At 23.0% G+C, this 27,389-nt stretch overlaps 1 protein-coding gene across 2 annotated transcripts in view; it reads left to right on the top strand.

The window, feature by feature from the left end:
- The window catches only part of LOC117172065 (protein MON2 homolog), a 103,224-nt gene that overhangs the window by 35,257 nt on the left and 40,578 nt on the right, over nucleotides 1-27,389 (top strand). For both annotated transcript variants that reach the window (XM_033359811.1, XM_033359812.1), the window contains exons 8-14: nucleotides 305-544; nucleotides 4,701-4,990; nucleotides 11,232-11,602; nucleotides 17,142-17,354; nucleotides 20,972-21,147; nucleotides 25,009-25,171; nucleotides 25,251-25,398. In XM_033359811.1, coding sequence (XP_033215702.1) covers nucleotides 305-544; nucleotides 4,701-4,990; nucleotides 11,232-11,602; nucleotides 17,142-17,354; nucleotides 20,972-21,147; nucleotides 25,009-25,171; nucleotides 25,251-25,398 — 1,601 coding nt within the window. The remainder of the gene's footprint in view (nucleotides 1-304; nucleotides 545-4,700; nucleotides 4,991-11,231; nucleotides 11,603-17,141; nucleotides 17,355-20,971; nucleotides 21,148-25,008; nucleotides 25,172-25,250; nucleotides 25,399-27,389) is intronic.

Genomic DNA, 27,389 nt, shown 5'->3' on the forward strand with positions numbered 1-27,389 from the left:
GTTTTAAACAAAACCTATCCACTTCTCGTAAAATTAACCGGTACCATTGGATTCAGCGGGTCAAAATACATAAGATTAACTAGTTTTTACCTTTTGCCTCTTTAATGCATACGGGAACATACCCAGCTCCCGGACTATATAGTTCGTGTACATAAATTTTATTATAAAGAATTCATTCTCATATTTTTATATTTTTTGTTTGTTAAAACTCATCCGATTTCTCCTTTTTTTGAGAGCATTTTTGGTTAGTGAAGTCTGTAAAGTATTTTATTCTTTCTGATTTACAAAATTATTTGTTTTTCAGTTTGGATATGCTGGATAAAATCGAACCACCTCAAATCCCAGATGGTTACGGAATCAGTATTGCCTACGCGTGTTTGTTGGATATCATTCGATCGATCGCTTTGGCGATTATTGGATCGAGGGAAGAAAATACAGAACATCGTTACAATCCTTCAGAGGCAGATAAAAAGCTGCATGTTCAGTTAATTAATTCTAGTTGGTGTGGTTTATTGGCAGCTCTGAGTCCTTTGGTAGATGCGAGGTAGATTTTATTATTTATTTATAATAAATATCTATAATATCTCATATTTATGGGCGGTAATTTTATCGGGAAAGGCCGGAAATGACCGGGGATTTAATTAAAATACCTGGAATTTACATTTGATTGCAGTAAAATTCAAGTTTTTATTATATTAATAATTCTGTTCAATTTAGAAAAGTGATTTCTATTTTATCTACAGTGAATTTTTATTATTTCCCATTAGAAGAAAAAACTTTCGAAATTGTTTTCCCTGTGAGATTTTTTTCGCTGACTCAAGTTTGATAACCGGATTGATGATATTTCAAACTTAATTTTTTGAAAAAATGGATCTATCACTGACTTAGAACAGGGAATTTTAGAAACTTGTTATTGTTTTTATTTTTGGGTAATTTCGGCAAATAAATATAATTTTACTTGAAACAGGAATTTTTTAATTCATAAGTTGAATTGAAAATTCATTTCGTGTGAAAAATATGACTACTTTGTTGAAAATCAATGTTTTTAACGGAAAATTTAACGATTCAGTAGAAAATTTAACTATTTTGCTGAAAATACTTTTTTTTATTGTTAGGAATTATATTCTTAAAAGAAAAATTAACCATTCTATTATTGGTAGGATATGTATCTTTTTGATGCAACTTCAACTGTTTGGTTTAAAATTGATATTTTTATTTAGAAATGAAGCTAATTATTCGAAAATCCATCCACTTTGTGCGAAAATTCGCCTTTTAATATAAAATGAATTTTTATGGTTAAAAATTCTTTTTTTTTGGCATACAATTCAACTATTCCAGTTGAAAATTGTTCAGTTTGGTTGAAAATTAATTTCTTTAAATTAAATTTCACTATTCCATTTTTGGATCAAAATTGATCTTTTCCATTTTTAAACTCTACAATTGGAATGAAAATTTGTCTTTTTTAATTAAAAATTCAACTATTTTTTTGAAAATTCGCGTATTTTGTTTAAAAAAATCGATTTTTGTTGTTGAAACTCATCTTTTTCTTTGAAGGTTAATCTTCTTGCTTACAAATTCTTTTTTTCGGTTAAAAATTCAAGTATTCCAGTTAAGTATTTATCATTTGAGTTGAAGATTTATCTTTTAGGTTGGAAATAGAATTATTTGGTTGAAAGTTAAACTCATGTTGAAAAGTATTTTTTTTTTGTTCAAGGTTCATCGTTTTAATTAAAAATTAATTTCTGTGGTTGAAAAATGAGCTATTTGATTAAAAACGTGTTTTTATCTGGATGATTTTTGTTTAACAATTTTTTTGTTTTAACTGAAAATCTAACTATTATTCCAATCTTTTTGGTCAAAAATTCATTTATTCTAGTTAAAGATTCATCATTTCAGTTAAAAAAATGCATCCTTCTGGCTTAAAATTCAACTATTCCAGTTCATTGTTTATAATTTTTTTTGAAAATTCATCAATTTGTTTGCAAATGTAACTATTATCTTGAAAATTATTTTTTTGTGCGGAAACTAATTTTTTTAACTAGAAATTTAACTGAATCCGATTGAATACTCAATAGTTTTAGTTAAAAATGCATCTGTATGATTGAACATTAGTTTTTCTGACTTCAAATTTAATTATTGTAAGTTTTGGTTGACAGTTAATTTTTTTTAGTAAAAATTATTGTTTTTTTGTTGTTTGAAAATCCAACAATTCCAGCTGAAGATTCATTGTTTTTGTTGAAAACTCGGATGTTTTGTTTAAAATTAATTTTTATGGATAAAAATGTTACTATTCCATGTGGAGTTGAAAATGACTATTTTTTAAGTTCAAAATTCAACTGTTTGGTTGAATAATTGGTTTTATTTAATTAAAAATTTAACTGTTTCACTAAAATTTGATGTATTTTGTTGATAAATTGAATTTTTTGTATAAAATTAATCTTTTTTATTTCAAAATTTATTTTATCGTTTACAAATTAATATTTTTAGCTGAAAATGTAAGTATTCCAGCTAAATATTCATAATTTTAGTTGGAAATTCATCGCTTCAGTTGAAAATGTAACTATTTTTTTGAAAAATATTCTTTTGTGTGGAAAGTAATTTTTTCAACTGTAAATTTAACTTATTCCAATGTCATATTTCTTAATTTTAGTTAAAAATGCATCTGTTTGATTGAACATTAATTTTTTAACTTCAAATTTAATTATTTAAGTTATGGTTGACAATTTATATTTTCTTTTGTAAAAATGAATTTTTATTTGTTTGAAAATCTAACTATTTCAGTTGAAGATTCATGTTTTTAGTTGAAAAATTCTCATGTTTTGTTTATAAATAATTTTCTAAAATATAAATGTTACTATTTTCCGTTAAAAGTGACTATTTTTGCAGTTGAAAATTTAACTATTTGATTCAAAATTTGTTTTCTTACTTTAAAAATTCAACTATGTTGTTAAACATTCATGTATTTTGTTGAAAAATTGAAGTTTTTATTAGAAAATTAATCTTTACATTTGAAAATTCATCACTTTGAAAATATAAAAAAAAATTTTGAAGTTAGTTTTTCTTGTTTAAAGTAATTTTTCAACTGAAAATTTAAAATATTCCAATTTAATATTCCATACTTTTAGTTAAAAATGCATCGGTTTGATTAAACGTATATTTTTCTAACTTAAAATTCAATTATTTAAGTTGTGGTTGTCAATTGATATTTTTTAGTAAAAATGAATTTTTGTTTGTTTGAAAATTCAACTGACTCATTGTTTTAATTGAAAACTATTGTTTTGTTTTAAATTAATTTTTTTAACTAAAAATGTTACTATTCCATTTTCTATTGAAAGTTACTATTTATTTCGTTCAAAGTTCAACTATTTGGTCGAAAATTTGTTTTCTTTAATTAAAAATCAAACTATTTCGTTTAAAATTCATGTACGTTGTTGAAAAATTGAATTTTTTGGTTTATCTTTTCATTTGAAAAATTATTTTCTTGTTTAAAAATACATCTTTTTGCTTGAAAATTCAAGTCTTCCAGTTAAATATTCATAATTTTAGTTGATTAATTGTTCTAACTTCAGATTTAATTATTTAAGCTTTGGTTGACAATTTATCTGTTTTTAGTAAAAAATTAATTTTTTGGTTTATTTAAAAATTCAACTATTTCAGTTAAATATTCATAATTTTAGTTGGAAATTCCTAACTTTGGTAAAAAAACGTTACTATTTTTTTTTGCGTAGAAAGTAATTTTTTCAACTGAAAATTTAACTTATTTCAATTGAATATTTTATAATTTTAGTTAAAAATTCATTTGTTTGATTAAACATTAATTTTTTATCTTAAAATGTAATTTTTTACGTTTTGGGTTGACAATTTATCTTTTTTAGCAAAAATTATTTTTTGTTTGTTTGAAAATTCAACTATTTCAGTTGAAGATTCATTGCTTTAGTTAGCAACTGCTATGGTTGGTTAAAAATTAATTTTTATAACTACAAATGTTACTATTCAATTTTCGGTTGAAAATTATTTTTTTATTTTTTTATTTCAAAATTAAACTACTTGGTTGAAAATTTGTTTTCTTTAATAAAATATTGATCTATTTCGTTAAAAATCTATCTATTTTTTAATAATTGTATTTTTTAGTAGAAAATTAATCTTTTTGTTTGAAAAATAATCTTCTTGTTTAATAATTCATCTTTTTTGGTTAGCCATTTAAGTGTTCCAGCTAAATATTCGTAATTTTAGTTGAACACGCATATTTTTGGTTTGAAATTGACCTACTATTCCAGTTGAAGATTCATATTTTTATTTTTAAATTTATTACTTTGGTTGAAAGTTAAACTATTTTATTGAAAAATTGTTCTTGAAAATTAATTTTTTAATTGAAAGTTTATTATTCAATTTATTGTAAAAAACTGATATTTTTTAGTGGAAGATTTAAATATTTGTTTCAAAATTGATTTATTTTGCAATGTTGTGCTCTTTTTTGATGGTCAAATCATGTTTAGGATGAATGTGTTGGATTAAAATGAATGTTTGAATTTTGCGGAAAAAATAAGTATAATGTTACTTTTCATCGACCGAGAAAATGGAAAAACTTGACCGGGGGGAAAAAAAACGGAAAAAGACCGGGAATTCGAAATCCTTCGCTGAATCGCCATCCTGATAATATATAATATATTTATAATATTATTATTTTATCCTCTTTTTAGCACCGATGAATCCGCGACGGAAAATGTCCTCAAGGAAATCCAAACTTTCGCTTCATTGTGTGGCTTGCTCGATTTACACACTCCCCGTGACGCTTTCATAACAGCGATTTGCAAAGCTTCCTTGCCTCCACATTACGCCCTGACAGTTTTGTACAATGCGCCACAAGGAATTGCGAGTGCACGTCCTCAGGAATCACTGCAATATAATCCTGCGTCTCTGGGAGAATCGGATTATCGACAACAGGTCGTTGCTGTTGGGACTCCTTTGCCTACAGCCTCACTTCCAATCGGTATGAAATGTTTTCATTATAGAATTATTATAATAATATTAGTCAGGTCTGCTAAAAGACCTGGAAGATCTCTAATTCTGGGGAAAAAATCTGTTAAGGGGTTAAATTCTCCTTGATTTTTTTTAAAACCCAGAAAATCTGAAAATCTTCTTGAATTTCTCACGAGAATCTTGATTTTGGTAAGAAAATAATTCTAAAGATTTCAAAAAGTTTGAGAGTATTGCGAAGCTTTTATAATATTTAAAATGATTTTGAATATTTCAAAAAGAGTTCACGGATTTCAAGGAATTGAAAAAGACGTGTATACTAGATTTCAAATATTTTACAAAGATTTTAAAAGATTCAAAAGATTTGAAGGATGTTAAATATTTTAATAAGGTTAAAGTACACCAGATGTGAAATATATATTTCAAAATATTATAAAGGTTTAAAACGATTTCAAAAGGATTCAGAATATTTCAAATATTTTATGATTTTAAATGAATACAAAAGATTTGAGAAATATTTCTTAGATACTTAAAAGAATTCATAACAATTTCAGAAGTTTTCAAGAATTTAAAAGATTTAAAATACAGTATATTACACCTGATTTAAAAGATTTTAAACAATTTTCAAAAGGTTTCAACAAATGTTCATGGTTTTAAACGAACACAAAAGATTCAAGAAACAAAGATTAAAGAAAGATTTCACAAATATTTAAACGATTTCATAAATATGTCAAATTATTTCCGAACATTTCACAAATGTTTTAAATATTTATATGAATACGAAAGATTTCAGAAAGATTTCATGAATATTTAAAAGAATTCATACGGATTCCAGAAGATTTAAAGAATTTAAAATATTTCAAACACCATATATTATACCAGAATTCAAAGAGTTTAAATAATTTTAAAAGGTTTCAATCAATTTGGGATTCCAAAAAATTTCAATGATTTGAAACAAACACAAAATATTTGCCAAACGAAGATTAAAGAAAATTTCACAAATATTTAAACGATTTTATATATATTTCAAAACATTTCACAAAGATTTAACACAAATTTCAAGGATATCAAATATTTTACCGAAATTTTAAAAGATTTCAGAAAAATTTTATAAATATTTAAAGAATTCATAAGGATTCCAGAAGATTTCCAGAATTTAAAATATTTCAAACACAGTATGTTACACCAGATTTTAATGAATTTAAACAATTAAAAAATTTTTTAAATGTTTCAATAAATTTAAGATTTCAAAAATTTGCAATTGTTTCAAACGAACACAAAAGTTTTCACAAACAAAGATTAAAGAAAGATTTCTCAAAAATATTTTTTAAATTTCATGAAGATTTCAACATATTTTTAATTTTTCACAAAGATTTCAAGGATTTCAAATACTTTACCGAAATTTAAAAACATTTCACAGAAATTTCAAGCATTTCAAAGAGTTTACCGAAATTTAAAAACATTTCACAAAGGTTTTTAATATTTTAAATGAATGCAAAAGATTTCAGAACGATTTCATAAATATTTAAAAGAATTCATACGGATTCCAGAAGATTTCAAGAATTTAAAAGATTTCAAACACAGTATATTACACCAGATTTCAAAGATTTTAAACAATTTTAAAAGGTTCCAATAAATTAGATATTTCAAAATATTTCAAGGATTTCAAATATTTTACCGAAATTTTAAAAGATTTCAGAAAGGTTTTATAAATATATAAAGAATTCACAAGGATTCCAGACGATTTAAAAAAGTTAAAAAGGTTTCAAACACATATATTACGTCAGATTTCAAAGATTTTAAACAATTAAAGATTGTTTCAATAAATTTGTGATTCAAAAAAATGCTAATGGTTTCAGACGAACATAACAGATTTTACAAAAAAAGATTAAAGAAAGATTTCACAAAAATATTTTTAAAATTTCATGAAGATTTCAACATATTTTAAATTTTTCACAGAGGTTTCAAGGATTTCAAATAGTTTACCGAAATTTTAAAAGATTTCAGAAAGATTTCATGAATATTTAAAAGAATTCATACGGATTTCAGAAGCTTTCAAGAATTTAAAATATTTCACACACAGTATATTGCACCAGATTTCAAAGAGTTTAAACAATTTTTAAAGGTTTCAATCAATCTGAGATTCTAAAAAATTTCAATGATTTGAAACGAACACAATAGATTTCACAAACGAAGATTAATGAAAGATTTCACAGAATATTTCAGAATATTTCATGGATTTTAAAGATTTCAAAAAGTATCTAGTAAATTTGATTTTAAAGATTTCAGAACATTTCAAAGGTTTGCAATGATTTCAAATTTTTTCAATAGATTTCAAATGATTTCACAAAGATTTGAAATATTTCAATTATTTTAAATGAATAAAAAATATTTCAGAAAAATTTCACAAATATTTCATCAAAATTTCATAGAGATGTCAAAAAAAAAAAGAATTTCAAAGATTTCGAAAAGGGTACACCAGCTTTTAAAGATTTCAAGACATTTAAAACATTTCAAAAGATTTGAAGGATTTAACATAGATTTCCAATATTTCACAAAGATTTTGAAACATTAAAAATATTTCAGGGATTTCAAAGATTTTAAAAAGGATATAGTAAATCAAATTTCTAAGATTTCAGAACATTTCAAAGATTTGCAATAATTTTAAATTTTCGTAGAAGATTTAAAAAAAATTGAAATCTTTCAGTTATTCCAGATTATTCAAAAGAATAATAATTTCAAAAATTTTAGAATATTTAAAAATATATTAGGAAGATTTCTAATATTTCAATGACTTCAAACGAATACAAAAGATTTCTCAAATCTTTCGATGAATCCATAAGGATTTCATGAGATTTCAAAGATTTCAAAACGGGTACAGCACGCCAAAATACAAAACATTTCTAAGATTTTAAACAAGTTTAGATTTTTTTTCGAAAATCACAAAATATTTAACATAAGTTTCGAATATTACAGTTATTTAAAATAAATATAATAGATGTAGGAAATGTTTCACAATTATTTCTAACAATTCATAAAGGTTTTAAATAATTTCAAAAGGTTTACAAAAATTTAAAGAGACTTCGATGGTTTCAAACGAACAAAAAAGTTTTTACAAACAAAGGGTAAAGAAAGATTTCACAAATATTTCAAAGATTTCCAGAAAATTCACAAGATTTCAAAGAATTCAATGATTTCAAAGAATTTACAAAGATTTAAAAATATTCCCAAAGATTTCACAAAGACTACTTATGTTCGCAAAAAATTAAGAATTTATTTATTTATGATTACGCTTTCTTTAGAAATTGTTGGTCAATAAAAAATGAAATGGCAATACATTTGGGAAAGAAATCCATAAAGAAAAATCTTTGAATTTCTTGCTTTTCTTTTTAAAGGCTTGCTGTTCTGAAAATCGTAAATTTTCATTATTTTATACATAAATTCGTAATTTTGTACCAAAAAGCCACTAAAAATGGTAATAAACTAATTCTTTATTTTACACTTGTATTTTTTTTTATTTATTCGATGAAAAAGTAATTCATAATTATGAATGGAAATTTGTAATTTTCTTAAAACTGGAATTTAGAGTCCCGGGAAAAAGCCGGGAACATTTTGGGAAAACCAGGAATTTTTCACATTTGTTCAGAATTAATCTCTTTTCATAAAAATTTTTACTCTTTGGTTAAAAATCTAATTATTTTGTTGAAAATGCAACTACTTTGTTAGAAAGTAATTTTTTTGTTCGAAATTTATTTCTGTTTATTTGAGAAGTCTATTATTATATTTTTTGTTCAGAATGGATTTATTTTGGTTAAAAATGCTACTATTTTTAGTTGATAATTCTACTATTAGGTTAAAAATTAACTATTTTGTTGGAAATTCATCAACTTTGTTTAAAAACAATTTTCTTTTTTGGTTCAAAATTATTTATATTTATTTGAAAAGTCTATTATTATGTTCTTAGTTCTGAAATTATCTCTTCTGTTTCAAAATTATACCATTTTTACTTTAATATTCTACTATTAGTCACAAATTTGATTATTTTGTAGAAAATTTAAATTCTTTGTTAGAAAGTTATAATTTTGTTGTTAAAAGTTAATCATATTTATTTGAAAATTCTACGATTTGTTTGAAAATTTAATTTTTTTTGTTGGAAATTCATCTATTTTGTTAAAAAGTAATTTTTTTTGTTCAAAAATTCAACTGTTTTGTTGAAAATTGGTCTTTCTGGATAGAAAGTTCATCCCTTTGGATTGAAAATTCATTTTTCTGTAGAAAAGTAGTTTTTTTTTGTTCAAAGTGATTTATTTTTCATTGAAGAGTCTCCTATTATATTGTAGGCTCAGAATTCATATCTTTTAGTTCAAAATTTTAATATTAGGTGGACAATTTCATTCTTTTGTAAAAAATTCAACTGTTTTCTTACAAATTTTATTGTTGTTGTTGGAAACTTCAACTGTTTTGTTAATCATTCGAAAGTTTGGATAGAACATAGTTCTTTTGGATTGAAATATAATCTTTCGTTAAAAATAGTAGTATTTTTTAGTTAAAACTCCATCTTTCATGATTGAAAGTTAATTATTGTAATTGAAAATTCTATTATCATATTTTTGGTCCAGAATTCATTTCTTCCAACCTATATTCTTAAAATGTTAACTTTTTATTTAAGAAGTCTCCTATTATACATTGGGTTCATAATTAATATCTTTTGGTTAAAAATTATACTATGAGGTGGAAACTTTTATTATTTTGTAGAAAATTAAACTGTTTTCTTAAAAATTGATTTTTCAGTGGAAAATGTAGCAGTTTTGTTAAAAAGTCTTTTTTGTTGAAAGTTAATTCCTCTTATGTAATTTTATGTAAAAAGTCTGCTATTTTTTTTTAAATTCAACTATTTTCTTTAAAATTAATCTTTTTTGGTCGAAAATTTAACTGTTTTGTGGAAAATTGGTATTTTTGGATAGAGAATTCATCATTTTGGATTGAAAAATTCTCTTCTGGTAAAAAAGTTATTGTTTTTGGGTAAAAATTCGTCTTTTTTGTTTCAAAATTGAAGTCTCTTATTTGATTGAAGAGTCATTAGTATAGGTTAAAAATTCAGCAATTCGATTTACAATTAAACTTTCTGTTAAAAATTCGTCTCTTACTTAAAAATTCTTTGATAAATTGAAAAATTTTATTATTTTGTAGAAAACTCAACGGTTTTCTTAAAAATTAATTTTTTGTGTGGAAAATTTCACTGTTTCGTTAAAAAGTCTTTTTTGTGCAAAATTCAACTGCCTTGTTTAACATGAGTCCTTTTAAATAAAAAACTCCTCCTTTTTGGTAGAAAATCCGTTCATTTGGATTAAAAATTCATCTTTTGGTAGAAAAAAGTATTTTTTAGTTGAAAATTTATCTCTCATAGTTGAAAGTAAATTCTTTTAAATTGAAAACTCTAAGTTTATGTTTTTGGTTTAGATTTTGTTTTTTTTTTCAATCTTTTTTGGTCGAAAATTCAACCATTTTATTTTTAATTAATGTTTTTACAGGGAAATTCATCCTGGGTAGAAAATTAATATTTTTTGGCTTAAAATTATGTTTTTCTTGGTTGAAAATTCAGCTGCTGTCATTTGGTTGAAGATTCGTCTTCATAGGTAATAAATTCAACTGTTTGGTTAAAAATTTAACTTTTTTGTTTAAAAATCCATCCCTTTTGCTTGAATTTCCAACTCTTTTTATTTTAAAATTCAACTACTTTGTTGAAAACTTATTTTTCTTGGTTCTAAATTTGATTTGTTTTTAAAGTTTATATGATGAAGCAATTAGTATTAAGTAATTATTATTAAAAGTGCCTAAAAGTCAGCCGGGAAAAATTTAATTTTTAAACGGGAAACCCTGGGATTTTTTTGCAATTTTTCCAGAAATATATTTTCATGCAATTTTATACAATGAGGTGACAAGTCATCATTATTTTTGTAGAAATTCTTAACTTTCTATAAAAAAGTTTACAAAATTAAGATCGTATTTTGTTGTATTTTGTATTTGCAACAAAACATTTGAATATTCGACCAAAAAAATTACTTTTTAACAAAATGGTTAAATTTTCTCATACAATTGATAGGCTTTTTGAAAAAGTTGATCTGGATTTTCGTTCTAAAGTAGACCAGAAAAACCGGGAAAACTCATCGAATTTTGAAACCTGACTTTTTAAGCAACTCTGTTATTATTATTTTCTACCGATTGGGAATGTAAAGTAAATTTGTAATTCTCAGGTGCTCAACAAGGACCCGTGATGTTGACAGTGAAAAATTTGCAGTGCATGCGAGCTCTTCTTTTATTGGCACACTGTCATGGCAGCATTTTGGGAAGTGCCTGGCATTTGGTTTTAACTACTCTTCAACATCTAGCTTGGATTTTGGGACTGAAACCTTCAACGGGGGGATCTTTGAAGGCGGGAAAATCTGCTGCGGACTCGAATGCAATGTTGACTACTGCTGTCATGGCAGATTTGCCAGTTCTTAGTGCTATGCTCAGTAGATTATTCGAAAGCAGTCAACACCTTGACGATGTCGCACTTCATCATTTGATCGACGCTCTCTGCAAACTTAGTCATGAAGCTATGGAATTGGCTTATTCTAACAGGGTATGGCAGAACATTATCTTGAAATCTAGTTGACTTCGTCAGATCTTTACAATCTTTTGAAATTTTGAAAATTGTTTGAAATCTTTCAAATATTTCAAATATTTCAAATATTTTGGAATCTTTAAAAACTTGCTCAAATCTTTAGAATCTTTTTTAAATCATTGTAATCTTTGAAATCTTTCTTAAATCTTTAGAAATATTGTAACATCTTTAAAATTATTCCGAAATCTTTTTAATATTTTGAAAATTTAAAATATTTGAAATATTTGTGGAATCTTTGTGAAATAAATTTAAATCTAGGTCAAATCTGTGAAATCCTTTGAAACTTTAATATATTTGAGATATTAAAAAAATATTAACAATATTTCTGAAATCTTTGTGAAATAATTAAAATTTTTGTGAAATATTGGAAATTATTTGAAATATTTAACAAATTTTTGAAACAGTTTGAAATATTTTGGAATGTTTCAAATCATTGACATTTTTATGAAGTTTTTTAAATACTTTAAAATATTTTCCAAATCTCACAACAAATTTGGATATGTTTTGAAATCTTTGGATGCTTTGAAATTCTTAAAATAATTACAAAATCTTGAAAATATTTCAAATCTTTTAGAATCTTTAAAAACTTTGTCAAATCTTTAAAATATTTTTCAAATCATTGGAATTTTGGAAATATTTCTTAACTCTTTGGAAATCTTTGAAATATTATGGGAGCTTTAAAATTATTGCTGAATCTTTGAAACCTTAATATATTGGAAATGTTTAAAGTATCTTTGTAATATTTTGAAACTTTGAAATATTCAACAATTTTTTTAAATTTTTTGAAATTTTTCGGAATCTTTAAAATCATTGCGAAATCTTTTAAATATATTGAAAATTTAAAATATTTGAAATATTTGTGGAATCTTTGTTAAATCATTTAGGCCTGTATCCAATTTTTTTAAATCGTTTGAAATATTTATCAAATCTTTAATAAAATTTGAAATCTTTTGGAATCTTTCAATTCATTGCGAAATCTTTGAAATATTTTTAAAATCTTTAAAATATTTATTAAATCTTTGAAATACTTTAATACTTTGATATATTTGTGAAATCGTTGTGAAATCATTTAAAACTTTGGAATCGTTTGGAATAGTTATTAAATCTTATAATAATTTTGGAATCTTTTGGAATATTTATGAAATATTTAAAAACTTTAATACATTTGAAATATTTAAAAAGTATTTGTAATATTTGAAATACTTTTGAAATCGTTTGAAATATTCACCAAATTTTGTAAACATTTTGAAATTTGTTGGAATCTTTAAAATCATTGCGAAATCTTTTAAATAGTTCGAAAATTTCCAGTATTTGAAATATTTGTGGAATCTTTGTGAAATCATTTAATTTTTGGTGAAATCTTGGAAATCGTGTGAAATATGTACCAAATTTTTTAAACAGTTTGAAATGTTTAAAATTATTGCGGAATCTTTGAAATATTTAAAAAGTATTTGAAATATTTGAAATACTTCTGAAATCTTTTGGAATCTTTCAATTCATTTCGAAATCTTTGAAATATTTTAAAACTTTAATATTTTTGAAATATTTTGAAACTTTGACATATTTCAAGTATTTGTGAGATCTTTGTGAAATCTTTGAAATCGTTTGAAATAGTTACCAAATTTTTGAAAAATTCTAAATCGTTTGGGATCTTTACAATCATTGCGTTGTGAAATTTTTGTGAAATCAATTGAAATATTTACCAACCTTTTTTAACTTTTTGAAATTTTTGAAACATTTGTGCAATAATTGACATTTTTGTGAAGTTCTTAAAAATATTTTTGAAAGGTTGAAAATTCAAAATGTTGAAAATATCTTTTCAACATTTTGAAACTTTAAAATATTTGTTAAATCTTTTAAATCGGTTGAAATATTAACCAAATTTTTTTAACGTTTTGAAATTTTTCGGAATCTTTAAAATCATTGCGAAATCTTCTAAATATTTTGAAAATTTAAAATATATGAAATATTCGTGGAAACTTTGTGAAATCATTTAAATCTTGTCAAATTTTTTGAAACTGTTTGAAATATTTACCAAATCTTTGTGAAGATTTGAAATCTTTCAATTCATTGCGAAATCTTTGAAATCCTTTAAAACTTTAATATATTAGAAATATTTAAAAAATATTTCAAATATTTCTGAAATCTTTGTGAAATCTTTGAAATTGTTTGAAATATTTACCAAATCTTTGTGATAAAATTTGAAATCTTTTGGATTCTTTCAATTCATTCCGAAATCTTTGAAATATTTTAAATCTTTCATATATTAGAAATATTTCTGAAATCTTTGGGAAATAATTTAAATTTTTGTGAAATCTTGGAAATCGTTTGAAATATTTACCAAATCTTTGATAAAATTTAAAATCTTTTAGAATCTTTCAATTAATTGCGAAATCTTTGTAATATTTTAAAACTTTAATACATTTGAAATATTTTTTAAATCTTGGAAATAATTTGAAACTTCGATATATTAAAAAAAAAACTTTAATATATTTGAATTCATTTAAAACTTTGGAATCGTTTGAAATAGTTATTAAATCTTTTGATAATTTTCGAATCTTTTGGAATATTTAAAATCATTGCGAAGTCATTGAAATATTTAAAAACTTTAATATATTTGAAGTTTTCTAAAAATCTTTGAAATATTTGGGAAATTTTTGTGAAATCATTGACATTTATGTGAAGTTTTTAAAATAATTTAAAATATTTTCCAAATCTCACAAAAATTTTGGATATCTTTTGAAATCTTTGGAATCTTTGAAATTCTTAAAATAATTACAAAATCTTGAAAATATTTCAAATCTTTTAGAATTTTTAAAAACTTTATCAAATCTTTAATATATTTTTCAAATCTTTGGAATTTTGGAAATATCTCTTAACTCTTTGGAAATCTTTGAAATATTGTGGCATCTTTAAAATTATCACTAAATCTTTGAAACATTTTGAAACCTTAATATATTGGAAATGTTTGAAATATCTTTGTAATATTTTGAAAGTTTTTGGAATCTTTAAAATCATTGCGAAATCTTTTTAATATTTTGAAAATTTAAAATATTTGAAATATTTGTGGAATCTTTGTTAAATCATTTAAGTCTGTATCCAATTTTTTGAAATCGTTTGAAATATTTATCAAATCTTTAATAAAATTTGAAATCTTTTGGAATCTTTCAATTCATTGCGTAATCTTTCAAATATTTTGAAATCTTTGGAATACTTCAATACTTTGATATATTTGTGAAATCGTTGTGAATTCATTTAAATCTTTGGAATAGTTTGAAATAGTTACCAAAGCTTTTAATAGTTTTGGAAACTTTTGGAATATTTAAAATCATTGCGAAATTATTGAAATATTTTGAAACTTTAATATATTTGAAATGTTCTAAAAAAATTTGAAATATTTGTGAAATTTTTGTAAAATCTTCTAAATCTTTGTGAAATCGATTGAAATATTAACCATTTTTTTTAACTTTAAAAAATTTCAGAAACATTTGTGAAATCATTAACATTTTTGTGAAGTTTTTTTACATATTTTAAAATATTTTTAAAATATCACAACAATTTTAGATATCTTTTGACATCTATGAAATCTTTGAAATCCTTAAAAAAATTACAAAATCTTGAAAATATTTGAAATCTTTTGGAATCTTTAAAAACGTTGTCAAATCTATAAAAATTTTTTCAAATCATTGGAATTTTTAAAAATCTGTCTTAACTCTTTGGAAATCTTTGAAATTTTGTGGCATCTTTAAAATTATTGCTAAATCTTGGAAATATTTCGAAACTTTAACATATTTGAAATGTTTAAAATATCTTTGTAATATTTTGAAACTTTGAAATATTTTTTAAATATGTCAAATCATTTGAAATATTCACAAAATTTTTTAAACGTTTTGAAATTTTTCGGAATCTTTAAAATCATTGCGAAATCTTGGAAATCGTTAGAAATATTGACCAAGTTTTTGAAACAGTTTGAAATCTTTTGAAATCTTTCAAATCATTGCGGAATTTATGAAATATTTAAAAAAATCTTTGAAATATTTTGAAACTTTTGAAATATTTGAAGTATTTGTGAGATCTTTGTGAATCTTTTGGAATATTTAAAATCATTGAAATATTTTGAAACTTTAATATATTTGAAATGCTTTAAACATTTTTGAAATATTTGTGAAATCATTGGCATTTTTGTGAAGTTTTTAAAATATTTTAACACATTTACTAAATCTCGCAAAATTTTGGTTATCTTTTGAAATCTTTGGAATCTTTAAAATCCTTAAAATAATTACGAAATCTTGAAAATATTTTAAAACTTTGAAGTATTAAAAATTTTTTGGAATATTTCTTAAATCTTTGTGAAATAATTTGAGTCTTTGAGAAACTCTTTAAAATCTTTGAAAATCTTGTAAATCTTGTAAATCTTTTGTTAAATCTGCAACATCTTTTTGAAATCTTTTAAAATATAAGGCAAATCCTTCAAATATATTGAAATCTTTGAAATATTTTTAAATTTAAGTTATCTTTTAAAACCTTTGAAATCTTTTGAACTTTTGGACATCTTTTTAAATCTTTAAATTCTTTGAAAACTTTTGTAATCAATTAATTCTTTTCAAAATCTTCAACATCTTTGTGAAATATTTTTTAATATTTGCCAAATTGTCGAAATATTCTTAAATTCTTAAAATAATTTGAAAATTTTGAAATATTTTGAAATATTTGGAATATTTATGAAACCTTCGTAATTTAAATCTTTGTAAAATTTTTCAAATGTTTGTAAATTCATTGAGGTCTTCGCGAAATATTTGCCAGCTCTTTGAATATGAAAACTTTGTTAAGTCATTGCAATTTTTGAAATCTTTTGAAATTTTGGGTATCTTTGAAAACCTTTTGAAATTCTTTGAAATTTGGTTATTCTTTGAAATTAATTCTTTGGAAACTTTTGCAAACATTGAAATCTTTGTAAAATATTCAAGATCTTTATGAAATCTTTAAAAATATTTTCCAAATCTTTTGAAATCTTTTGGCACCTTTGAAATCCTTGTTACATTTTTTAAATCTGCGAAATCATTGAAATCCGTGCAACCTTTAAAATCTTTCTAAAACCTTTAGAAATCTTTGAAATATTTTTAATTCTTTTGATTTATTGTGGTTGGAAATACATAATTTTGGTTGAAAATTTAATTTTTTGGTTAAAAAGGTATCTGTTTTAGTTGAAAGTTCAACTATTTGTTGAAAAATTCATATATTTTGTTGCAAATTCGTCTTTTTTTAGTAGAAAATCAATCTTTCTGGTTGAAAAATTAACTATTTTGTTCATCTATCTAGTCTAGAATTCATTATTTTTATTTGAAAAAAGTAAGGAATTTGACGTGTTTTGACGTAGATTTAATATATCCACAATAATTTGACTTTAAAGAAAATATTTCCCTATTTTCGTGAAAAATCTTCCTCATTTACCTTGGTCTTTAAGTTTTATGCTTTAATATTTAAAATGCTATTTTAGGAACCATCCTTATTCGCTGTGGCTAAACTTTTGGAAACTGGACTTGTGAACTTGCCTCGTGTAGAAGTTTTGTGGAGGCCTTTGACAAATCATTTGCTGGAAGTTTGTCAGCATCCTCATATTCGAATGAGGGAATGGGGAGTCGAAGCAATCACTTACCTGGTCAAAGCTGCACTACAGCACAAATATCCACAACCTCTTCGAGATAATCAAGTAAAATCATCAATCTAAATAATATTTTCAGTTTTATTTGCTTTGTAACGTTAAATTTTTTTATTTTATTTATTTATTATTATATATTTATTTTTAGTATTATTTTATTTATTATATGTTACTGTAAGTTATTTTACAAAACTAATTTTTTAAATTAATAACTTTTTATTTAGAAAAAAGCTCGGTTTAATATCCATAATTTTGTTATGGATTTTACAGAATTTTCCTCATTATAGCCACAAAATTCCAGTTAATTCAATATATATATTTTAAAATATGTTTCCAGTTACTTGTAATTCTTTTAAATTTGAATTTTATTTGAATTTTCTGCAAGGATCTATTTATCGCGTTTTCTGAACATATTTGGCACATAAATGTATTAAATTATTTTGTTTTTGTATCATAATTTTATATTTAACGTTCAAGACTTAGAAAAATGTGACATTTATGTTAATGATCAAATTTAACGCAGTTAATTTTTGCTAACTTCATTAAAATTTTGAGCTTGTATTTACATTATGTATTTCAATCAGTTCTTGTTCGAATCATCTTATAAATTTGACTTTAGTCCCAGGATTTTTCTTCTAATTAAAATAATTGATTCAAATTTCAAGATTTTTGCTTATCGTGAATAGTGACTGAAAAACCTTTTTTGTAAAAAAATTATTTTTCTTTTGAAGGTTAACGGATCGTTTCAGTTTATTTTGTTTGTTAGTTAAAAATTTATATAATTAAAAAAAAATTTATATAATTTTTTTCACTGAAAATTTAACTATTCCATGTTTGGTTGAATATTTATCTTCTTCGGTTAAAAATTTAACTATTGGTTTGATGATTCCTGTTTTTTGTTCAAACTTTGTTCCTTCTGATCGAATATTAATTTTCTTGGTGATCAGTTCACCCTTTTGGTTAAAAAATAAACTTTTAAGTTAATAATTTCATTAAAAATTATAATATTTGATTGAATATTCGGGTATTTTGTTTTAAAAAAATTGGATTGTTAGAAGATTATTTTTTTTTTTTGTAGCAAATTAATCTTTTTGACTGAGAATTTCATTTTCGTTCAAAAGTTATTTCATCTCCTTAAAAACTTATTTCTCTAACTGACAATTAAACTATTATATTTTTTGTCAAAATTGGTTCTTTTCGAGTTAGAAGGACATCTATTTTGTTGAAAGTTTGTTTTTGCTTTGGTAGAAAATTAATATTTTTGGTTAAAAATTTAATTATTAGATTTAAAATTCCATTAAAAATTTAAATATTTGATTTAATATTCATATAATTTGTTTAAAGTTATTCTTTTTTAGTAGAAAATTAATTAAATTTTGTTAAAAGCTTATTTCTCTAACTTACAATTAAATTTTTTTTGTGTGGAAAATCTATCTTTTTTGGTAGCAAATTAATCTTTTTGGTTGAAAATTAATTTCTTCGGTTGAAAAGTAGGTTTTTTTCATAAAAATCTAATTTTCTATCTAAAAATTGAATTAAATGTTTTGTTAAAACTTTTTTCATAGACATGTAATCTTTTAAGTAGAAAATTCATTTGTTTAATTGAAATTTCGTTTTTGTTGAAAAATTCTTTTGCTTGCTTAAAAACTTATTTCTCTAACTAAAAATTAAACTATTTCCTTTTTTGTTAAGTTTATCTTGGCTAGTGAAAATTCATCTATTTTGTTGAAAATTGGTATTTTTTTTAGCAAATTAACCATTCCGTTAAAAATTTAATAATTCGGTTGAGAATTCTATTAAAAAGGAAAATATTTGATTGAAAATTCGTGTATTTTGTTAAAATAAATTTTTTTGGTAGAATATTAATTTTTTGTTAAAAAGTAATTTCATCGGTTGAAAATTAGTTTTTTGTTTATTAAAAATTCATTTTTTAAATAAAAATTTAACTAAGTTTTGGTCTACAATTTTTTTATAGACATTTAATCTTTTTAGTAGAAAATTCATTTACAGAATTGAAAATTAATTTTTATTTTGGTAGAAAATGAACCTTTTTGGTGAAAAATTCAATTATTAGATTTAAAATTCTAAAACGCCTTTTTCATTTTGTTTTTCAGTTTTTAATTCTTTTTTCGCATTTAGAGTTTTCTTTAAGCTGTGTACAAATTTCACACGTGATTTAGAATTTTCGGAAACTGAATTCTCCAACTTTAAATTAAAATATTTTATTTTTTGTTTAAAATTTGACTTTTTTTGGTAGCAAATGAATCTTTTTGTTTGAAAATTAAGTTCTTTGGTTGAAGATTAGTTTTTTAAAAAATAAAAATCTAATTTTATATCTAAAAGTTGAAATAAATGTTTTGTTAAATTTTTTTTTCATAGACATTTAATCTTTTTAGTGGAAAATTTGTTATTAAAATACTTGATGGAATGTTCATCTATTTGATTGAAAATTATTCTTTATCAGGAGAAAATGAACTTGGTTAAAAACTTATTTCTGTCACTTAAAATTAAACTATTTGATTTTTGATTAGAAGTAATAAATTTTGTTGAAAAATTGTCTTTTTTCGGTAGAAAATTAACCTTTTTAGTTAAAAATTTAACTATTAGGTTAAAATTGATAAAAACTCAAATATTTGTTTCAAAATTCATGTATTTTGTTAAAAATGATTCTTTTTTAGTATAAAACTAATCATTATGGTTGGAATTTCATTTCTATGGTTAAAGATTAGTTTCGTTTATTGACAATTATTTTTTTACCATAAAAATATCCATTCTTCGTCGAAATTTTTTTTTTTATAGACATTAAATCTTTTCGCCTGAAAATTCATCTATTCGGTTAAAAATTTAACTATTTTGTTAATAAGTTATTTTATTTTATAGATAACTTATTCCTCTAACTTAAAATTAAACTATTTTATTTTTTCTTGAAAGGGTGTCTTTTTTAGTTGAAAATTCATCTTCTGCGTTGAAAATTCAACTGGTTGGTTACAAATTAATTTTTCTTGATTGAAAATGAATGTCTGTACTTAAAAGTTGATTGCTTTGTTTTTAAATTTAACAAATTTTTCGAAAATTCATTTCTATTTGCTGAAAATTATTTCATCGAAAATTCACTTATTATGTTGAAATCTCGTCTTCTTTTCAAAAATGCTTCTTTGAAATTACAAACTCTACATTTTTATGATATATTTTTGTATTTATCGATTGAAAAAACTTTCGTGGTTGAAAATTCAACTATTTTGTTGATAATTCTGATTTTTCGGTGCAAATATCAAATTTAACACTTTTTGTTGAGAATAGATTTTTCATTAAAGATACATCAGTTTGGTTGAAAATTTAAATATTTGGTTAGAAATTTTTTTTTTTTGAGAACATTAAATTTTTTTATTAAAAATTCGTCCTCTTGGATTAAAAATGCATCTTTTATGGTGGAAAAGTCGTATTTTTAGGTTTAAATAAATCAATTAAAATTTTTTAAATTTTAATCTAAAGTTTGTTTACTCACTTTATAAAAGATTATATATTAAATATGTTACGAGAATAAAATGCTGATCTTTGAAATTTATCAGGGAAAAATCAGGGAATTTTGAAAATTAAGTTTTGCGGCCACCCTATCTTTAAATTGAATTGACTGGAAACTAATTGAATTATTTTTATTGCATTTTTAGAAACTTCAGGTACTGCTTCTTGGACCTTTATCAGAATTATCGTCCGTTCGTCATGCGGATGTAAGACAGAGGCAATTGGAGTGCGTTTTACAAGTTCTACATGGTGCTGGGGAAACTCTTTTTCATGGATGGCCTTTAGTTCTTGGAATAATTGGCGCCGTTTCGGACCATCACGGGTAAATTTAAAAATTAATTTTGGACATTTTTTTAAAGAATACCTCTTTTTCCACTGTTTTCAAGAAATTTCCCCTTTTTCTCGTTTTTTTTCTCTTGAATGCGAACTGAATTAATAAAAGCAAATAACCAAATCGATCTACTTTCGTTGAAAGTTAATTATTTTTAATTGAAAAGTCTACTATTATATGTTTGGTTAAGAATAAATCTTTTTTGTTTTTTGAAAATTTAATTATTTTGTTTAAAATTCAACTATTTCGTTGAAAGTTCTTCTTTTTTCGAAAACTCTTTGTGGAAAGAAAATCATTTTTGGTAGAAAATTCATCGTTTGCAAATTTTTAAAAGAAAAATCTGTCCACGTTCGATTTCAACAGTTTTTAAAAATTTAGTTGAATTGTTATGTTTTTCAATTATGCTCAAATTTAGCTTGCAATGCGTAATTCAAAATTTTTTTACTTTAAAAATTTTTCATTAAAAATTTTTTATTTAATACATAAATAAATTTTTTAATATATCTGTACCTTAAGTAATAAAAAGTGAACAAAAAAATTTGACAAAATGATTTTAAACCAGTTAAAAATTAAAGAATTTTCAGATTTTAACGTTAAAACTTAAACTGTTTCAATTTGAAAGTCTTAGTCATTAAAAAAATGTGAACATGTGGGTGAAAGCTTATAAACTATTTTTAACTGAAAAATAACTTCATAATAATGTATTCTTAATTAAAGGATTTTATGCAATTTAAAATATTGTTTCAGTCTAAAATATTCAATTTTTAACCTGTTCACTTTGAAATTTCTAATTTAAAAAAAGATTAATTATTGAATATTTAGCAATATTTGAATTTTTATTTAAGACAAGTAAATTGAAACCAAATATTTAACAGTAAAGAATCTTTAGCTGACTTGTCTTATGTAGATAGCCTGGAATCGTTAAAATTTCAAAGAACCTTTAAACTTTAAACGTTACAATTTTTATTCTTGTATTTGAAAAATGCTTAATTTGTAAGTTCAATTTTTAAATTTTGATGTATAAGTTACAAATGAACATTTTTAGAAAAAATTTGAGTAATTTTAAGAGATATTTAGGAGTTTTCAAAAGATTAAAAATTATCATGCAAATTTTAGAAAGTTTTCTTAAAATCTTCCTGAATCTTTTTTGAAAATTTTGTTTAAATTTTTGAAAAACTATTTAAATATTCTCTTAAACAAATTTTTCAAAATGAAAAATTATTTTTAATTTTCCTATGAATCTTAAGAAAATGTTTTTATTATTTTGAAGCTTTTAACAATTATTGAAAAGAATCTAATTTTTTTGTTTAACATATGCGAGAATCTGCATTTTGTTTTATATTAGGCTATCATTTCAAGTTTTACATTAAGTTTGAATCTTTTCAAAACTTCTACATATCTCTTAAAATTACTCAAATTTCGCCTACAAGTAATAAATGTTCAATTGTTATTTATACATCCAAATTCTAAAGAAATTTTTTAAAATGTGCAGGATTTTCTGAAAATTGTAATAAAGATTCAATTAATTTTGACAAATATTTAGAAGTTCTGAAAAAATTTCCAAAATAATCACAAATAATTTAACAAGTGTTCAATTAAAATTTTTTCAATTTTTCAATATTTAATGTTTCTTGCTTAAAATTCCTTAAAATTATATAATTTTGAAGTTCATTGATTGATTTTTTAATTTAGAGCATTGAAAATGATAACGTGGATTTATATTTTTTTATATTAAAAAATGTTATTACCTTTAGTTTTATACGCGTAAATTATTGAGCATTCAACGATTTTGGCAAAAACTTCATCTATTTGGTTGCACAATACCTTTTTTTTGAAAATTTATATATTCAGGTTGAAAATTTCAACTATTTGGCTGAAATTAAATCTGTTTTAGTTAAGGATTTAATTAATTTGTTGAAAATTTAATTGTTTGGTTGAAAATTAACTTTTTTGTTGAAGATTTATATTTTTTGTTTGAAAGTTCATCTGTTTTGTAGAAAATGCGTTTTTAAGAAATTTAAAATGCCACAATTTGGTTGACATTTACATTCTGCTTAAAAACTCGTCTTTTCTCGTTGAATACTACTGTTTTTTATGCAAGACAAAAATACTTTCTGGCTGCAGTATCAACTATTAAATATTACATGTTTCATTCTTAGTTAAAAATTTATGTTTAGTTGAAAATTCAACTAATTGATTGGTTGTAAGTGAACTTTTTGTTAAAAATTCATATTTTCGGTTCAAAAAATAATATTTTTGGCTTTCAATCTCAACAGTTTGGTAGAAAAATCAATTATTTAGTTAAAAAGGAACTTTTTTCTAGAAATATCATATTTTCGGTTTGAAAATTTAACTATTTTGAAGCAAATTCTGCTTTTTGGGTTCAAAATTCAACTATTTGGTGGATTTTTAACTTTTTTGTTGTTGGTAATTAAATATGTTCGAGTTTAAAATTCCACAGTTTTGCAGATTATTCATTTTTTACGCATAAAAATTAAGCATCTAGATTGCTTGAAATATTATTTTTTTGTTGTTGAAGATTTATCTCTCCGGGTTGAAAATTTGTCTTTTCGTTGAATTTTTTTCTTTTATTTCAAATAAAAATATTTTATGGTTGAAGTATAAACCATTACATTTCTTTTTAATTCAACTTTATTGTCTGAAAATTTACTTGGTTGAAAGTTTAATTACTTTGTTGAATGTTGAACTATTTTGTTTAAAATACATTCTGTTAGTTAAAGATATATCTCTGGTTTAAAATGTAACTATTTGGTAGAAAATTCTTTTTTTATTATTTACAAATTAATTTTTTTATCTAATTTACCTATATTTTTATAATTGATCTAATCTTTACGTTTTTTATTGAAAAGGCGTCCATTTTAGTTACAAATGGAACTAATTTGTTGAAAATTCTTGTTTTTGGTAGAAAATGATTCTTTATGGTTGAAAATTCATATTTTTGTTTTAACTGTTTTGGCAGAAAAATTCACGGTTTTGATAGATAATTCAACGGTTTTCATAGAAAACTGATATATTTGGTTGAAAGTGGACACTTTTTCGATTTTTCATTAATTTTATGCTTAGAAATTTTTAATATTTTGTTGTAAATGCAAATTTTTTGTTGAAAATTCATTGTTTTGTTGAAAATGTATATTTTCGAGTTGAAAATTCATATCTTTTGGTAGAAAATGATTCTTTTTTGGTTCAATATTCAACTATTTCGTTGAAGATTTAACTATTTCATTTGAATTTTGACTTATGTTGATAAAAATTAATTTTTTCTGTTGCCATTTGATTTTTTTTTTAAATCAACCAATTTGTATTTCTTGGCAGATAATTATATTTCACGGTTAATTAATATTTTTGGGACCACTATTTTGGTAGAAAATTTATCTGTTCTGTTGAGAATTCATATGTTCATGTTGAAAATACCACAAGTTCGTAAAAAAATCTTTTCTTTTCGTTTGAAAATTCAAGAATTGAGTTGAATTTTTTTGTTTCTTAACTGAAAAAACTTTCTTGGTTGAGAATTGAACTATTTTATGAAAAATAAACTTTTTTTGTTAAAAATTCGTCATTTTTGCTTGAAAGTTTAATTATTTGGTTATAAGTGCAACTGTTTGATTGAAAATTAATTTGTTGTTGTAGAAAATTCAACTAGTTTATTGAAAATGCAGTATATTTTAACTTGAAAATTTAAAAATATGGTACCTAATTTAATTAAATTTTAATGAAAATAATTGATTCCCCTATTTTCGAGAAAAATCATCTTATTTTCCCTGTTTTGAGATAATTTCGGGCTGTTAAGTCTGAAATAAGAATACAAAACTGTTAATCTTTTTTTTTTTGTAGAGAAAACCTGGTTCGTATAGCGTTCCAGTGTCTACAATTAGTAGTTACCGATTTTTTACCAGTGATGCCTTGGCGTTGTCTTCCTTTGTGTGTCGATACTGCTGCTAGATTCGGATCTCAAACCCAGGAATTAAACATCTCACTCACTGCCGTAGGATTAATGGTACTTATTTTTGCAACTAGATTTTTTAAATTTTCAATTAAAGAAAAATTAATGAATAAAACGTCTATTCTGTTTTTAGTGGAATATTAGTGACTACTTTTACCAAAACCAGGAGAAGTTGTGCGCCTCTTTGCGAGGAGATTTAGCGAACGTCTTTCCTGATTTTCCTGGAACGACTAATATGCCACCTTTTGATAAACTTTGGATGTGTCTTTACGCGAGATTAGGTTTGTATCCCAAACAATTTTAAAGATGGAGATATTGGAAAAAAAAACTGGAATTGGCAGGGTACTTTTTCGAAAGTTAGGCAATTTTTTCGAAAAAATGCTTTTTTTTAAACTGCAATATGAAATTGAATAATAATAATTCTTTATTTCTTAAAGTAGCTTTATATTACTGTATTTGACTATTTTGTTTAAAAAATTCGTTGTTTTTTTCAGTTTGAAATTAATTTTGTAACTGAAAGTTAAACTGTTCTATTTTCAGTTGAAAATGTATAGTTTTTAGTTAAAAACTCAAGTATCTTGTCGTCAATTCATGTATTTTGTTAAAAAATTAGTATTTTTTGGGATAAAAATTTAATTACTTGGTGGAGGGTTAAACTTTTTTTGTTAAAAATTAATTTTTTTATTGACAATTCATGTATTTGGTAGAAAAATTAGTTTTTTCTTTTGTCAAAATTATTTTTTTTACTGAAAATTTAACTATACCAGTTAGAACTCCATTTTGTCGATTCATAAAAATTTATTATTTTTTGCCCGAAAATTAATTTTTCTAAACTAAAAATGTAACTAGGTAATTTTTTATTGAAAAATTATCTTCTTCAAATGAAAATTTGTCTTTTTTAGTAGAAATTAATCTTCTTGGTTGAAAATGAATTTTTTTGGTTGAAAACTCCATTCTTTTAGTTAAAAGTTCAATTTTTTTATTTTTTAATTAATTTTGTAACTAAAATTTTTTGGTTGAAAATTAATGTATTTTGTTAATAATTAGTTCTTTTTATAGAAAATTATTCTTCGTAGTTGAAAATTCAAATCATGTTTATCAGTCGTATTTATGGTTGAATTGAACTGTTTTTGATTAAAAACCTAAATATTTTTTAGTTAAAACATCAACTACTACATTTTTTTCTTCAGAATTAATCTTTTTTGAAGATTTTATATTTTTTGGGGTTTTTTTTTATTGATTTTAAAAAAAAATTTATCTCTCAAGTTGAACATTAATTTTACTTAAAATTGAAATATTTCATTTTTGGTTGTAAATTTGTCTTTTTTTACTGAAAATTCATATTTTTTCTTAAAAATGGATTTATTATAGTTGGTGATTCATCATTTTAGTAGAAAATTCATCACTTAAGTTGAAATTTTTTTCTTGAAAACTAATTTCTTTAACTGAAAATGTAACTGTTACATTTTTTGTTGAAAACCGTACTTTTTTATTTCAAACTTTATCTATTTTGTTGAAAATTTATTTTTTTAATTTGAAATTTAACTGTTTGGTTGAAAATTTTTCTTGTTTAGTTCAATATTAAACTATTTGACTTAAAAGTTATATTTTTAGTTGAAAGTTCATTTTTTTATGAAAATACACTTTTTGGTAGAAAATTAATATTTTTGTTTGAAAATTCACCTTTTTGGTTAAATGTTCAAGTATTCCTGTTAAATTTTCATCATTCAAGATAAAAATGAATTTTTTTGGTTGAAAATAATATGATTTGGTTGAAAAACCTGGAACTGTAAGGGAAAATTTTTCTAAAATCAGGCATTTTTTCGAGAAAGTGCTTTTTTTTAAATTGCAATATGAAATTGAATAATAATAATTATTTATTTCTAAAAGTAGCTTTATATTACTGTATTTTACCATTTTTTTGAAGATTTCTTTTTTTCTTTGGTTTGAAATCATTCTTTTTTAATGGAAAGTTTCACTATTCTATTTTCAGTTAAACATTGATCGATTTGAGTTGAAAATTCAAGTATCTGGTTGAAAAATCGTGTGTTTGAATAAAAATGTTTTGGTTAAACGATTGATTTTTTTAGGATAAAAATATAATTACTTGGTGGAGACTTGACATTTTTTGTTAAAATATATATTTTTGTGATTCACAATTCTTCTCTTTGGTAGAAAAATCAGCTATTTTGATACAAATTCGTCTTTTCTTTGGATAAAAATTAATTTTTTACTGAAAATTTAACTATACCAGTTGGAACTCTATTTTGTT

The sequence above is a fragment of the Belonocnema kinseyi genome, chromosome 4 (assembly GCF_010883055.1).
Source record: "Belonocnema kinseyi isolate 2016_QV_RU_SX_M_011 chromosome 4, B_treatae_v1, whole genome shotgun sequence".
NCBI classification, from domain to species: domain Eukaryota; kingdom Metazoa; phylum Arthropoda; class Insecta; order Hymenoptera; family Cynipidae; genus Belonocnema; species Belonocnema kinseyi.